This window comes from Engystomops pustulosus, chromosome 7 (assembly GCF_040894005.1).
Source record: "Engystomops pustulosus chromosome 7, aEngPut4.maternal, whole genome shotgun sequence".
Taxonomy (NCBI): Eukaryota; Metazoa; Chordata; class Amphibia; order Anura; family Leptodactylidae; genus Engystomops; species Engystomops pustulosus.
In genome coordinates, this window is record NC_092417.1 from 41,070,118 (window position 1) to 41,084,754 (window position 14,637).

The following is a 14,637-nucleotide window of genomic DNA, read 5'->3' on the forward strand; positions in this document are numbered from 1 at the left end:
ACATTGTCATGGAGGAGCATATGTATATACTCACAGTACATAGCTATAAATGGATCATTATTAAGTATTATTTAATCATAACATTTTATAATAACTCTTCAAGACAATTCTTGCCTTCTCTGCTATGCTATATGATCACCTTCCCACTGGACAAAAACTTGCCGTCGTTCCAATATGGTGGCTTTCGAGATGGTGGCCATGTTCGGCATAGCCTAAGATAGTCCCCAATCACTTGCTGCGGTAATCAGATCAGATATTCAGATAAAAGGGTAGTTTTGACTCTATATTATCATATAATACACACGTTCTGCACTCATATAGTTTATTTTTCAGTATTTTATATATGTAATGGCGGCTGACATGCTATATACGTGTGATAGGTGAACAAGACCTGCAAAATATTTCTCGTAATATGGGAAGGTGTCCATGCATGAGCATCTCTATTCATTTTTATGGGAAATCGAAAAGTAGTTGTAGCCACCTACACCACCTCTTCATTCTATAGGAGTTACGGGACAAGATAAGAGTTATTGCACATCCCAGAGGTTGGACCCACATCTATTGTATATTTTCTACATATTGTGTCACAATGGGAAGATTGACATAGACTTTGGACATCAGGTGTCACCATAATATGTGATGAAATGTCATTAATCTTCTTAGGATCCCATTTTACATAAACGTATTATTTATAGGGTTGCTAAAGCCCCTTGCTTGCATATTTCCCCATATTAAGAGGAAATAACTAGTAAGGAGCGGAACTATCGGTATTCTGGACCGGTGAGTTTGTGAACACAGTTTCAGATCTGAACACAAGCTCCAATCGCGTGTGTAAAGCCTATAAATGGGTCCACTCACCCACTGTTAAGACCCGCCATTGGTACTAGCTCGATGATCCTCATGAAATATTCCTCAGCAAAAAGGCTGCTTTCCCCGAGGTGGCTTTGCCCGTGGCTTGTAAAGGATAACACCAGCAATTTCTTGTCACTGGCTGGTGGTTGTTTGAATTGAATCTGGACTTCTAACTGAAGTCTGGGTTCGTGTTCTTCAGACCCTAACACACTATGTTCAGTACTACCCCAAACATTGCGGTTTGGGTCGGCTCATCAGAAGCAAACCTGTGATCGGTGGGAAGGGAGGGTGAACCGAACCTGCACTTCTAACTGAAGTTTCAGTTTGTGTTCTGCAGACCTGAACCCACGATGTTTAGTACAAACCCAAACATTGTAGTGTGAGTCCGTTCATCATTGGCAGTAACATCTACTTGACTGTTCCAGTGTTTATATATGTGTCAAAAAGCAGTAGGGTATGTATCACACACTGAAGTTGTCAACCAAAAAGCAGGATGTATCTTGATGTATTAAGGCAGGCGTAAAAAGTCACTGGCAGCGGACAGTGATGCCCTGCACCGGCCCACTCCCGTCCGGCAGTGCACTCTGCTCACGCCTCTTCACGCCCTACTGCCGTCAAAGTGGCGGAGAGGGCAAAATAATCACAAGCGTTAGCAATAAGCTAGAATTTGCAATTATTTTAGGGCCTCTACCCCACTGACGTGGAGCAGAGGCCCTGAAAAATATGCCCCATTATGGGTATTATTCAGGACTTTCTGCAATAATTGCAAATGCTAGCATGTCACTAGTATTTCGGACTATAAGGCGCACAAAAAATCCTTTGATTTTCTCTAAAATGGCCTTTTAGTCCAGTGCGCCTTATATATGAACCTACTTACAGACAACAGCTGCCTTGCACTGTGCACAGGTCTGCCACCTGCTGGTCATTCATCCTTATAATCAGGTGCGTCTTATAATCCGGTGCGCCTTATATATGAACCTAGACGTTTTAGCAGGCATTTATTGATGGTGCACCTTATAATCCGGTGCGCCTTATAGTCCTAAAAAAAACTGTACTTGCAATTATTTTCCCCTTTCCCTTATCTCCACACCAAGGGGGCATGGAGGGGTGTGAAGGGGGCACTGCACATGGGGGAGCATTCCTGTCCTTGCCCCAAAACAGCAGCCAGTGACTTTTCACACATCTTAATGTATCCGTCTGCACCGAAGGAATGGCAGGGCCATCATACACTGACACAGGAATCCCGGCGTGTGATAAATAACCTCCATTATGTAAATGGATGAATACAACATATTGACCACAACACCATATGCCATATACCTGATGGGGTGGACAAGGGTCATGTCTGTACACAATTTTGTGCACAGTGGCTGCTAGGACACCCAACTAAATCACTTAAAATATAAAAAACAATATTTGAGCATTTTACCTCTTCTGAAGCTGGGTGATTACGAGCCAGAAGAGTTTCACCTAGCTCAACACAGCTGCCATAAGTCGTGTTTCTGGCTTCAATTTCAGACCTGAGTTCCTGGTGGTGTTTTATTAGGAACTCAACAGACGACACATCTCTGTGAATTAAAAATAGCACATAAACACATTTTTTGGCAAGAGTTAAATGCACCTGTTAGTTACACGCATGACCATGGTATCATTCATACTTACTGAAGCCTGTAGTGATATGTGTCTCCCTCACAAAACATTATGGGTCGAATACAAATGTATGCAGCCAGAAACCAAAAAATTTTTCAAGAAGCCATTTTTATATGGATGAATATATTTCTATTTTTGAGAATGTACTTCATGAGTTCATTAGAAACTAATGGCATTTTTAACCACTTTGGTTTAATGAAGGTTGCATCAAGTTTAAACATCTATGATGTATGTTAAAGGAAGTCCCACTCCCGAGAACCTCTGTGATTCACCAAGTCAATCGGGCACAATCTATGCCTGAGTGTCTTTCAGGTTTTGGCCAACCTGTAGGCTTCAACGGGAGTCCCATACTAAAGAATGAAACACAAAACCATTGACTACTATTGGACTTCTGATCCTGGATCAGAGGAATTGCAATCCCTGGTTCTCCAGATGATTGGAGGGGGTTCTCACAGTTGGACCACTCTTGGTCATACATTTATGCCTCTTGACTCATTCTCTTGACCAAAAGTATATATGTAATAGATGAAAATAGTTACCGCTGGAGTCTTCTCTCAAGAACAAAAGAGTCAAGTAGTTAAACTTCAACTTGACCGATCTTTATATTTTTTTATATCTACTGGGAGGTTCATGGGTCACCATTGATGTTAAATGGGGAGCAGAATTGGCTTCTTTACATGAATGGCATTATCCTTTTCCAATAGTTTATAACATTTTCTATTTTCATAAATAAAACGAGGGTTATTATTATAACTACAAATATTGCATTGCCAAATACCTTGGTTTCTCCTGGGTTTCAATCTGTCTAATAATACTTTCCATCCAGAGCATCAAATTGCGAACCATACTGAAGAAATGGAACTTCTCGGCTGCGCTGCTCAGTTCTGTACGGCGCCCGTCACAGGCATCCAGGAGGGCTTTCCAGGCCTCTGTCACCTCCCTCTCCTTTTTCTGTATCTCCATGGCTTGATCGCCTGCATAGGCAGCGTATAGACGTGTTGCTGTCTCCTGAAAGCCTTGGACCTGTAATGATTAAAAGCAACCATATAAAATAGATATTAATATAGATAATCACATATTCACAGCCTCATCCCTGTCCTAATGACTTCCCTAATATATGGATGACCCCTGGTCTTAGGATAGAGTGACACACAGCAAATGTTATTTTTGACTTTTTGTTGACTATCCATTCATTTAAATGGAACTTGCAAACATCCATGTGCACCAAAAATGGATTGAAATACAGAATTTTAAGCAACAAAATCTGGCACAAATGAATCCAAGTGTTGAATTCCCTTTTTTGATAAAAAAAAATTAGAGGAAATATAGAAAATAATGGATCCATTAAAAAATCCATTGACTTTAAATGATGCTTTCTATTGTTATCCTTCCGTTATACATTCAAGATGAGGTTATAATGGAAACCAAAAACATATGTAAGGTATCCTTGGCAATCAAAAAAGTAATCTGTAGTTAAAACTATTACTATTTACAAAAATATGTTTATTCTTCTATATTTTAAAGACTGCTGAGGAAGACCTGTAAGTGATATATGTACCTGTGAGCCAATAAAATGAATACTCCTTTCAAAGTCTGCATGTACTCTGTGCAGTGTCTCCGCCGTGTGTACATCTGCTCCCAGCTCCTCCGGTAGCTCCTTGTGCTTCTCCTCAATCATGCTCATTATCTCCGATCCATCATAGAAGTATTTGTGTAGGTCGTAAGATGCAGACAAGAGCTGAACACGGGTGTCGATCAGCTCCAGTAGATCTGCCCAGCTCTCATTCAGATTGTCTTTCCATTCGGCGATCGTTGCAGCGTCAGAATGACCAGCGTCGATCAGTTCTTCAATAAGGATATTCACATTGTCTATACGTTCCTGACCAATCGCTCCGGTTTCTTTGGCAAAGTCGCGGAATTTGTCTCGAAGGATCTAGAGAAATAAATGTGATAAAAAAGAAGCAACTATTGCAATCCTCTACAGGTAACATCATAGCTGCATGGTGGTGTCATTAGGTTTGCCATGTTTATGGCTAGTTTGTGAGTTAAATAATTAGCAAATACGACAAGGGAAAATAGAAAGAAATCCCAGCAGAATATCTTCCCTTATTTCGATCACATAAAAAATAGCCTGAACACATTGAGGCTGATTTATCATTCCTTGCCAGGTTTTTGGAGTACAAGGCACAAAAAGTCGCCTTGCAAAAAAGGTGTGGTTTTACTTCTCCCATCCTGGAAAATGTATTTGCATATTTTTCCTACTGGAGCATCAATGGTTATATGTCTCCACATGCCTGCAAGGCGGCCTAAATTGGCAAAGTCTCCAATTACTTCCTGAAATTGTGACTTTTTGAACCATTTGCATCACTAACACCACCATTAAAAAAAAAGTGAGGAATACTTACAGTAACATGATCTAAATCCTGACCCATCTCCTGGGATGAGGCTTTGATGTCTCTCTCGGCGATCCACTGTTCCAAATCTTCGACCTCACGCTTTAGCTGGAACATGTGATAATGGTTGTCCAGTTTCTGCCTCCGCTCATCTGCCCGGTCCCTAAGTGCCGTGTACTGTTTTTCCAAGTTGTCCTGGTGTCGTATTATCTGATCGCTATCAGGGGAAATAAATATTGTAAGTATTGATGATATCACTCGGTTACAACCTTTAAGATAACATCTCAGCTTGCCCCTATGGAAAGATCCTTAGAGCTTGAAGGAGTTTTCCAATCATAACAAGTTATTCCATATTCACAGTACAGGAGATAATTGGGGTCTGAGTGAACAGGGACCTTGTGAACCCCAAAATAAGCAAGGCACTTGCTCTATTCTGCTGCTCTATTCATCTCTGTGGGGCTGACGTAGATGGGCAAGAGCAGAACTCAGCTGCTTCAGAACCATATACAATGGAGCAGCAACTTGCATATCCAACCTGCTGCTTCATTCATTTCTGGTTTCACAAATGTGACCCCCCCCCCCCCCCCACCGATCAGCAAGTTTTCCACTTGTCTTGACAGGACAACCCCTTTAACTACTTTTAAACAAATTGCATAAATGAATAGTACAGATGATAATAGTAAACTTTGCATTATACTGTAGTAAAATAATCTGTTCCTGTGTCCTTCTTTTTCCTCTGCCTTTCTTCCTTATTTAAACAGTTTGTGTAAATCAGCTTTCTGTCTTGTATCCACTGACAGCTGAGATACAGGACAATAACTAATCTCCTTACAGAGCCGAATAATCAAGTGAAATATTCCCTATGTGTGTAAGTAGTTAATCTTTAGTCTCCTGTCCTTATCGATCTGCTGGGTACAGACTAGGGAAGACTTTCAGATACAATGCTCACTGCAGGAGAAGAAAGGAGACGAAAAATTGTAATAATATAAAGTCTATTACAAGGTTTACTACCAGTATTATCACCTGCTCTATTTATTTCTGAAATGCAAAAAATGGTTTATTACAGCTTTAAAAAAACTTTTTCCACAAAGCATTTTTGCTAAATTGAGACACAGTAGCAAGCTCTTTTCTTCCATTTTTTAAAAACATTGTTTAAGTAACAATACAATTCCAAAAACGATGAATACGATGATAATAGGAAAAGTGTGATAAACAAAATAGGACAGTAGAAGATAAAGTCTTATTAGGCCACTCCCAAAATACCATCTTCTCGGTAGGTCTAAGAGCACCCATGGTCCTCTGTACATACCCATCAGGATGTTCTAGTGCCAAGAGTTTCTGAGATTGCTCTGCCAAATCTTTGATATTTTTTCCATATTGTTCTACACCTTGCTGCAGAATGAGGTGTTTCTTTAGCAGCAGAACGACACTTTCTTCATCCTGGTAGGAGAGAAAGATTATGTCAGGGTGATAGCTACTGGAATAAAAGTGTCCTATAAGTATATGTGACACTTTATAGTTGTAGGGGGTGAATCAAATAAAGTAGCTCTACTGATTACACATACATATATAATTACTGTATGCAATGCACAAATACTTTACAATTACTATATCTACACATACGCGCAGTATACTATATGATTGCTATAAGGACATGTATACAGGTACTATAAAATTACTACATGTACACATAGATATACTTTACAAATACTACATTTAAGATACACATACTATACAATTACTAAATATAATATACATATACTTTATAATTTCTACATGTTACATACATACAGTATACAATGGGGGTCATTTATCTTATCTCTTTTTGTTTTGGCTAGTTTTTGCCTTTTGTCTTTTTTTCCGTCTGCTACTTTGCTAATTTATCAATCTCACTTTTTCCATGTGTTAAATAATCTCTTTTTTACAAATGTCTCAAAAATGTCGCACAAATGTCACTTCTTTCCATTGTCTAAATTTTCCTTAAAGGGGTATTCCCATCTGGACATTCACATTTAATTTGTTTCATTTGCCATATGTAAACATTTCTTCAAATTGATGATATTAAAAAAAATGTTCCTGTGTGAAGATAATTTCTCATAAATGTAGCCATGTTGTCCCTTAGAAACGAGATAGCTTCCTCAGATACGACCACCTCGTACCACCTTGCGCTACTGAGCCCTGCCTGACCTCCTGGATTCAGTGATCATTACCACAGGACGGCTGTGAGACATGCAGTAATTCCAAAACATTTCATATACAAAAACCTTTTTGTTTCTTTGTGCAATCCCTCCAGCAGAGGTGGTCGTATCCAAGTACACAGTCTTGTTTCTAAGGGACCATATGACTACATTTATGAGAGATTATCTTCACACAGGTAATTTTTTTTAATAACATCTAATTGAAGAAATGTATATGGCAGATTAATGAAACTGAATGTGAATGCCCAGACGAGAATACCCCTTTAAGTATGGTTTTGTCTGGAGTTTTTTGCGCAATTTGTGACATTTAATGCATCTGAAATAGGAGATAAATGTGTCTTATGATGATGAAAAACAAATTTCAGGTGGACATTTCAAAATGTCCACAAAAAGGCGTATAAAATTGTAAGGCACCAAAAAAAGTCTAAAAAATGACAGAAAAAACAGGAAGAAAAATAAAGACAAATGACCCCCAATTACTACATATACTGTACATATACTACAGAATTAATATGCATTGCATATTGTGCAATTACTACATTTCATTTACATATCCTATACAATTACATACATAATGGGGCATATTTAGCAAGCTGTCTAAAAGTCAGAATATTCTTAGTTGCCCATGGCAACCTAATACAGCTCAGTTTTAATTTAACCAATGCTCATTAATATTTTAAAGGGCAGCTGTGATCTGTTGCCATATGCAACTAAGAATATTCTGACTTTTAGACAGCTTGATAAATCTGCCCCAAATTCTGGAAAACTGCATATTTTCTCAGTTTCTATGGCAGATATAAAATAACCAGAATCTGCCATATTGACATGACCTAAGTGGTGCTCCGAATTTCCAATTATTTCATTTCTTTCATGCCTATTTTCTTTGTAGATATGGAATAGTGTATGATAAAGTTTACCTTTGGTATTTCATCCCCCATCAAATACAGCTGCTGTTCATCGATCCAAGCCTCGGCTTCATTGGCATCCATATAATACAGCTGGGCCTCATTCGCCTGGCTGAGGGCTTTATGCCTATTTATAGTTGCCGTTTGCAGTCGATCCCATTGTTCTTGTAGCGATTGGCGCTCCTTTTCGATAGGTTCAGTGTCAATGTCTGGTTCACCTTCCATTGCCTCGGCCCTACTTATAACATCATCCACTCTTGGACCGTGACCTGCTATTTCTTTCTGCAAAGTCTAAAATAAAGGAAAGAAATAAATAGTTTGGTGACAACTTGTTAAAAATCCAAACGCAGACACAAGAAATACTAAATGTACCAAATTTTACACCACAAATAATAAAGTAATTTAAAGGGGTTCTTCGGTATATTTTGTCTCAGGGAATCTTAAAATCTTAAACATATTTTCAACATAGTATAGGTCAAATCAGACAGGATCCGACTTCCACCAATGAGTGGATTCTGGCAAGGGTCAGATCAAGATTACCAGGGACCCTGGGCTTAAGGAAAATTGTTGGCCCCCCCACTAGTCATTTTTATATGGTATCAGGCCCAATCATCTTTGGAAAGGAGAGGCAGTCCCTTATGTTGGCTCCTGGAAGGGCTCTGAAAGGGCTCTTGTCAGCACACATGTATAAGGATTTTATGGCTGAAGATCCCTTTCTTTATTATCTCCAGAGGGTATCAAACTTGGTGGATGATCTTGGGCCTCCTAGAAGCCTTGGCTCCCGAGTTGCCACCTCAACCACCAATATTATATACTGCTATTGGAGAACAGAGCTGGAAGTACAGCCTGGCCCCAGGAATAACATCTTGGCTCTTTGCTGGCGACTATACAAATTTCAGAGATGCACTTCTAACTACATTGTCTATATCCCATAATCAGTTCATCTTTCCGATCTAATATTGCTGACTTATCCTAAATGAAAAAGTGGAAACCCCCTTTAAACATATGGGATTCATAACAAGTATCTAGTACAGGCAGTCCCCGGGTTACATACAAGATAGGGTCTGGAGGTTTGTTCTTAAGTTGAATTTGTATGTAAGTCGAAACTGTATATTTTATAATGGAAGTTTTAGACATTTTTTTTTCTTTTGCCCCAGTGACAATTGGAGTTTCAAAATTTTTGGTGTAATTGGACCAAGAATTATCAATAAAGCTTCATTACAGACATTTTACAGCTGATCATTGCAGTCTGGGACTATAGTAACATCCAGAGAGCTTCACCAGAGGTCACAGTGGGCAGAGGGGTCCGTCTGTAACTATGAGTTGTCTGTAAGTCGGGTGTCCTTAAGAAGGGGACCGCCTGTAAATGTTTATGCCACGAGAATATTAATCACTTTTTCTGATAGATCCATGGAATGGATACCATTATAACCCATTGGGTCTCCAGTAGAAAATATACAGATTTCCTTAAAAATAATCACCTGGTTCTTTTTTAGGAGCATTTGAACCATTTGAAGGTTATTTCCATAATCCTTAGACTCTGCAAGTGGCATTCTTTCTTGAACCCAGAGCTGGAAAAAACATAACATAAAACAATAATTATATTCTGGCATTACTTTAGTTAATCCTACAAAAAATGTAAATAAATTAACAAATGGGTGTTATCAGTTGAGGGGGTGTCCCTGCCCAGTCTGACGCTGTCCAATCAGTGCTGATTGTATTAGATTGTGTAGGGGCACACTCCTAACTGGATGACAATTTATCCATACATTTCTAGAAGGAATCACAGCGGAGACACAAGATAAAAATAAAGATAAGATAATCTAGAATTATTATTTCACAGGGAATACGATTATTTAATAAAACTGACAAGGCAATTGAGGGACATGTCCTATTTAAAGGGGTTGTCCTGGATTTATATATGGCTAGGAGGGGGCTATAAAACACTTAATACTCATCTCCGCCACCGCTAGTAGCGGTCTTCCCCAATGCAGACGGTCACTGATGGCCTCTTTTGGTTTACAAAGGCAGATACTCCTGTCCCAAATACTACCACGCGCCTGCAACACACTGCAACTTATGCTGCAGCAGGCAGTAGTGGATTATAATATAGGTGGTTTGGGCAGTAGCTTGGATCCAAGCCTTCTAGGGGGCCCATGACCACCCAAAACAACCCACCAAATTTTATCCACATCTGTTCCTGCTCTCAATACACATGTACACAAGAGCCATTTCAGGATCTTTGAAGCTCCTCCAAAGGCCCTGAACACCACAGATTGAAAGCAGGAAGAACGGATGTATCCTCCAATCCCCAAGAGGTTTAATTCTAGTACCAGATGTAGGTAGTGATTTCAGGCTTGTAGGGGCTATAGGAGCTTGTAGGGGCTATGTTTTTTAAGATCCCCGACAACCCCTTTAACCATGGTGAGAGCTGAACACTTACAATTTCATCAGCCAGGTCCCGATGTAGCTGGTGAACCTGCTTAGAAGATCGTAGGCGTCTTGCTCTCTCTTGCAGGGGACCTTGAAGTTCAAGAAAACGTCCTTTTATGCTTTGTTCCTTTTCACCAAAGTCCTTGTCTCCTGCCAGTGATGGTGCATCCGGAAGAACCTCATCCATTTCTTTTGTCTTGTGGTCAATTTGATCCTCGATTCTCTGGGGATACATGTACAAAGTAAGGAGCTGTGTAAAGCCTCTTTTTTTGGTGGAATGCAGTGTTTCTTTTATGGTCAAAGTGACCACAAAAACTGGGGTGATTTTTTTTGGTTACTGTAGTTAAAATATACTTTTAAAAAATGTTAAACTCAACAAAACCAATTATGGCAATTTTTTTTTATAAAATTTTTTATTTAAAAACTATTTACCTAAGTGCTATACCTATTATATGGAGAGTTCAGCTTACTGGTATGTACTTACCTTGTGTTTGTTGAGAAGGATGTTAACACTTGTTAAATCTTTTCCATAGTCATCGGATGCCACCTGCATCTCTATATCATTTATCCATGCCGTTATGTCCGCAAACCTTTGTTCATACAGCTCGGAGCGGTTGGCATCAAACAGGGTTTGTTCCTTCTTGATAGTGGTTGACTCCAGCTCATTCCACTGGTCATGTAAGGTGCAGAGCTTTTCAGAAACTGTTGGTTCAAACTTTGGTTTTTCTTGTGCCAACTGGTGTCCTTTCTGAAAAAAAAAATTATAAAAATACATGATTTTTTTCCAAAATGCAGTTAACAAGTGTTAAAGCAGCAGCTGGTCTGGTAGCATAGAGTGACATCATAACTCTGTGTAAGTCCCTGCATACAATGAAGGTGATGGGAGTGGGTGTTCTCTTAAATTGACTATACACAAGGTTCACAAGGTTTATCAGCTAAATGATTTTAGGTGGGATCGGTCCAAAAATCCAATGCGTATGGAGGCCTCGTGACAATAAATATTTAGAAAGTTTTTTTTATTTAAAAAATTTATATATATATACAGGCAGTTCTGTAGGTTTGTTCTTAAGTTGAATTTGTACGAAAGTCGGAACTGTATATTTTATCATTGTAATCCCGGGCCAAAATTTCTTGATCTCTGTGACAATCGGATTTTAAAATTGAAAATTTTAAAAAGAATAAATCTTAATTACAGACATCTTTGATAAATGTTATGTTACAGCTGTTTATTGTAGCCTAGGGCTAAACTACAGTAAATTACCAACATTCAGAGGTCAGTTTGTAACTAGGGGTCGTCTGTAAGTAGGGTGTTCTTAAGTAGGGCACGGCTTCTATACTATGGGGCCCATTTACTTACCCATCCTACGCGTTCCCTGATCCGGAGTGTCCGTCAAGAATGAACTCTGCTGTGATTCACTTACATTGTGCGCCCCATATCCTGCATGTGTCTCTTTCCCGCTCAGGTCCGGCGGAGTTCACCTTCTCCTTCCCGCATGCATGTAAGTGCAAGGCTTGCTACACAATTTTAAAGTAAAATCCTGTGCTATGTCCGAATCAGTCGGATCGTCTAACGGCCCGCCCCTGATTTCTGTTGCATGAAAGATGGTGCCGATGCGGCAAAATCCAATCGTATGCAACACAATCCCCTATTAAATCCCTGTCCCAGCGGCGTGATCCCCGAAAAAGTCGGAAAACCCGACGGAAATGCGGCCGCGGGACCCTTAGTAAATAAGCCCCTATATCTTACTAAATCTCATTGCATCAGCTCTCTCCTGCCTGCTCTATATTTCCTGCTGTGTGCTGCCCAGGAAATAGTCCTTAGTAGATTTCTAGTAGTTTTTCAGAAGTACGGAGCAGTTATTTTGAAATTAAAGCTCTCAATGTTATTTTCTCCATGACATCTACAGTTATGTCTCTCTGCTACTCATTTCCTGCTCATGTTCCTTGTTCCTCCTTCCGTCTTTGCAGACTTCTCTGAACTTCAATCTGTCTTTACTAAACTTTGATCTGAAGCAGTCTCTTCTCTCTTCCGAATTATAACATATGCCTACTTGGCCAAGCTGTGTAAGCGGAGAATCAGGAGAGATGGCGGCATATCTATGGCCAGTCCAAGAGTATATTTGCAAGTTAGATTTCAGAGCATATTTGGTATGGGCAGGGCCGCCATCAGGGGGGGTTTAGTGTGACTGTGTTCAGGGGGCCCCGAGAAGGAGAAGGGGCCCAAAATCACAGAATACCCTCCTCCCTTACCAGGTGCAGTGAACTGACTGCGCACACAGAGCCGGATTATAATTCTGTGCGGGGCCCACTAAATTTACCAGTCAGGTAAACTCAAGCTTCAAACTTCCTAGAGGCGGTTCTGGGTATGAGAGATGCTCAAACACGTACCTGGTCAATCTTCTGCAGTCTGTCTTTGTTCGAATCAATTTCAGCCTTAAAAGCTTGGTGTTTTAACCATTTGCTGTGTAAGTTACGAGCTTCTTCGTATGATGTATCCTGAGCAGTCAGCATTTTTTCATTTATCCACAAGGTAAACTGAAAATACATTATAAGAATGTTCTGTTATATACATTATAGTCCTTTCAGACATTGTAGTAACATTGTATAGCCCCATCATTGACCCACAATAATCTATGTCCTCAAATGGTCTACTGTGTCAAATTTATCTATTGTTAAGTTTTTGGAGAATGGTAGGAAAGATACACTGGGTGACGGTGCTGCCCATTGTGGGATACAATACCAGCACCCCACCACTGAGCCAAAGTTAGTTGAATAAGGTCATACTTTGACCATATTTCCCCCCCATTTTGAGACCCCTCTAGTTTAGAGAGATTATTTTTAAGTCTGGGCACAAAGCATTCAAATGACATCATAATACAATAGTATACTGCCAGTTGACAACAAATGGAAAAGTTTACCTCATCACAGGTTTCCACGAAGTCCTGGAGATCAACATGATCCTTCAAAAGAGCTGAGACCTCATTTGCCTTCTCCACATTCACAGCATATCTGAATATAAACAACACCATTGTATGAGTTATAGTATATACTGTATATTCAACATAAGAAACAATGGGGGTCATTTACTAAGGGCCCGAATCACGTTTTTACGCCGTTTTACCAGAAGTTTACCGATTTGCGCTGTTTTTTCCCCTGAATTGCCTGGGGATTTTGGTGCACGCGATCGGATTGTGGTGCATCGGCACGTGGCCGTCGAGAAACCCGACGGATTCGGAGAAACCGCCGTATTTTTTAAAAAAATGTGTCGCTTGACACGCAATTACCTGCACCCGGCCTGGCTTGGTGAATTTCAGTGCACTCCGACTGAATTCAGTGCAGCAGAGACACCTGGTGGACATCGGGGGAACTACCTTAGTGAATCACCGGAAGATCCTCCACAGAGAACTCGCCGCTGGATCGCGAATGGACCGGGTAAGTAAATCTGCCCCAAAGTCTTCTTTTTTATGCAACAACTTTGTATGACTTGCAACAACCATTAGCAGTGATGTCATTTTTAAGGACTCTTCAGTTTAGCTCTGACCCATATTGTCCCTTTGGAGCTTTCAAGTACTGAAGCTTTTGGGCCATCATTTTATCAGAGCTCATTGGATCAGTATGGTGTTTATGATCTCCAGTTCCTTTTTATCTACCCCATCTAAACCAGATTTACTCTATTAAAATGTGGAATACAATTATGATTTCCCACTGTACCTGTCGCTCAGCGAGCCAGCTTTCTCCAGAGCTTTATCAGCATAAATGTTCATATCTTCATCCAGTTTCCTTGCATTGTTTATTGTTCCAACAATTTTTTCTTCATTATTTTCCATGGTGGTTAAAAAGTCTTCATGTTTCTTTAATCTGTTCTGTGATGCTTGAAAAGTATTTGGTAACTCTGTATGAGCAAGGGTGTATTCCTAAGATAGAGATAATGACAATGACAAGAATATTTGAGACACAAAAACTGTCTCCTACTTATTCAGTCCCACAACTTGCTCTGAACATAGGTTTAGCAAGATCGCGAGCAAGATTCATGTGCAATCTGAAAGATAGCTAATAATAATGGTATGGTACTGGTAAATCATGGGACACAGTCATGGGGCTGGGGCCAGGGCTGGCACCAGCCCTTCGACATACCCGGGCAAGTGTTGGGCCCAGTGCTGCTGGGGGGGCCCACATAAGGCTGTACATAAGGAATCCATAAAGACT

General features: G+C 40.0%; 1 protein-coding gene across 2 annotated transcripts in view; it reads right to left on the minus strand.

The window, feature by feature from the left end:
- Positions 1 to 14,637, minus strand: part of LOC140069646 (spectrin beta chain, erythrocytic-like) — a 60,371-nt gene that overhangs the window by 15,543 nt on the left and 30,191 nt on the right. For both annotated transcript variants that reach the window (XM_072115570.1, XM_072115571.1), the window contains 12 exons: positions 14,143 to 14,345; positions 13,350 to 13,440; positions 12,820 to 12,966; positions 10,916 to 11,179; positions 10,442 to 10,654; positions 9,480 to 9,569; positions 8,011 to 8,289; positions 6,205 to 6,335; positions 4,908 to 5,112; positions 4,061 to 4,435; positions 3,281 to 3,525; positions 2,282 to 2,420 (listed from right to left, as the gene is read on the minus strand). In XM_072115570.1, coding sequence (XP_071971671.1) covers positions 2,282 to 2,420; positions 3,281 to 3,525; positions 4,061 to 4,435; positions 4,908 to 5,112; positions 6,205 to 6,335; positions 8,011 to 8,289; positions 9,480 to 9,569; positions 10,442 to 10,654; positions 10,916 to 11,179; positions 12,820 to 12,966; positions 13,350 to 13,440; positions 14,143 to 14,345 — 2,382 coding nt within the window. The remainder of the gene's footprint in view (positions 1 to 2,281; positions 2,421 to 3,280; positions 3,526 to 4,060; positions 4,436 to 4,907; positions 5,113 to 6,204; positions 6,336 to 8,010; positions 8,290 to 9,479; positions 9,570 to 10,441; positions 10,655 to 10,915; positions 11,180 to 12,819; positions 12,967 to 13,349; positions 13,441 to 14,142; positions 14,346 to 14,637) is intronic.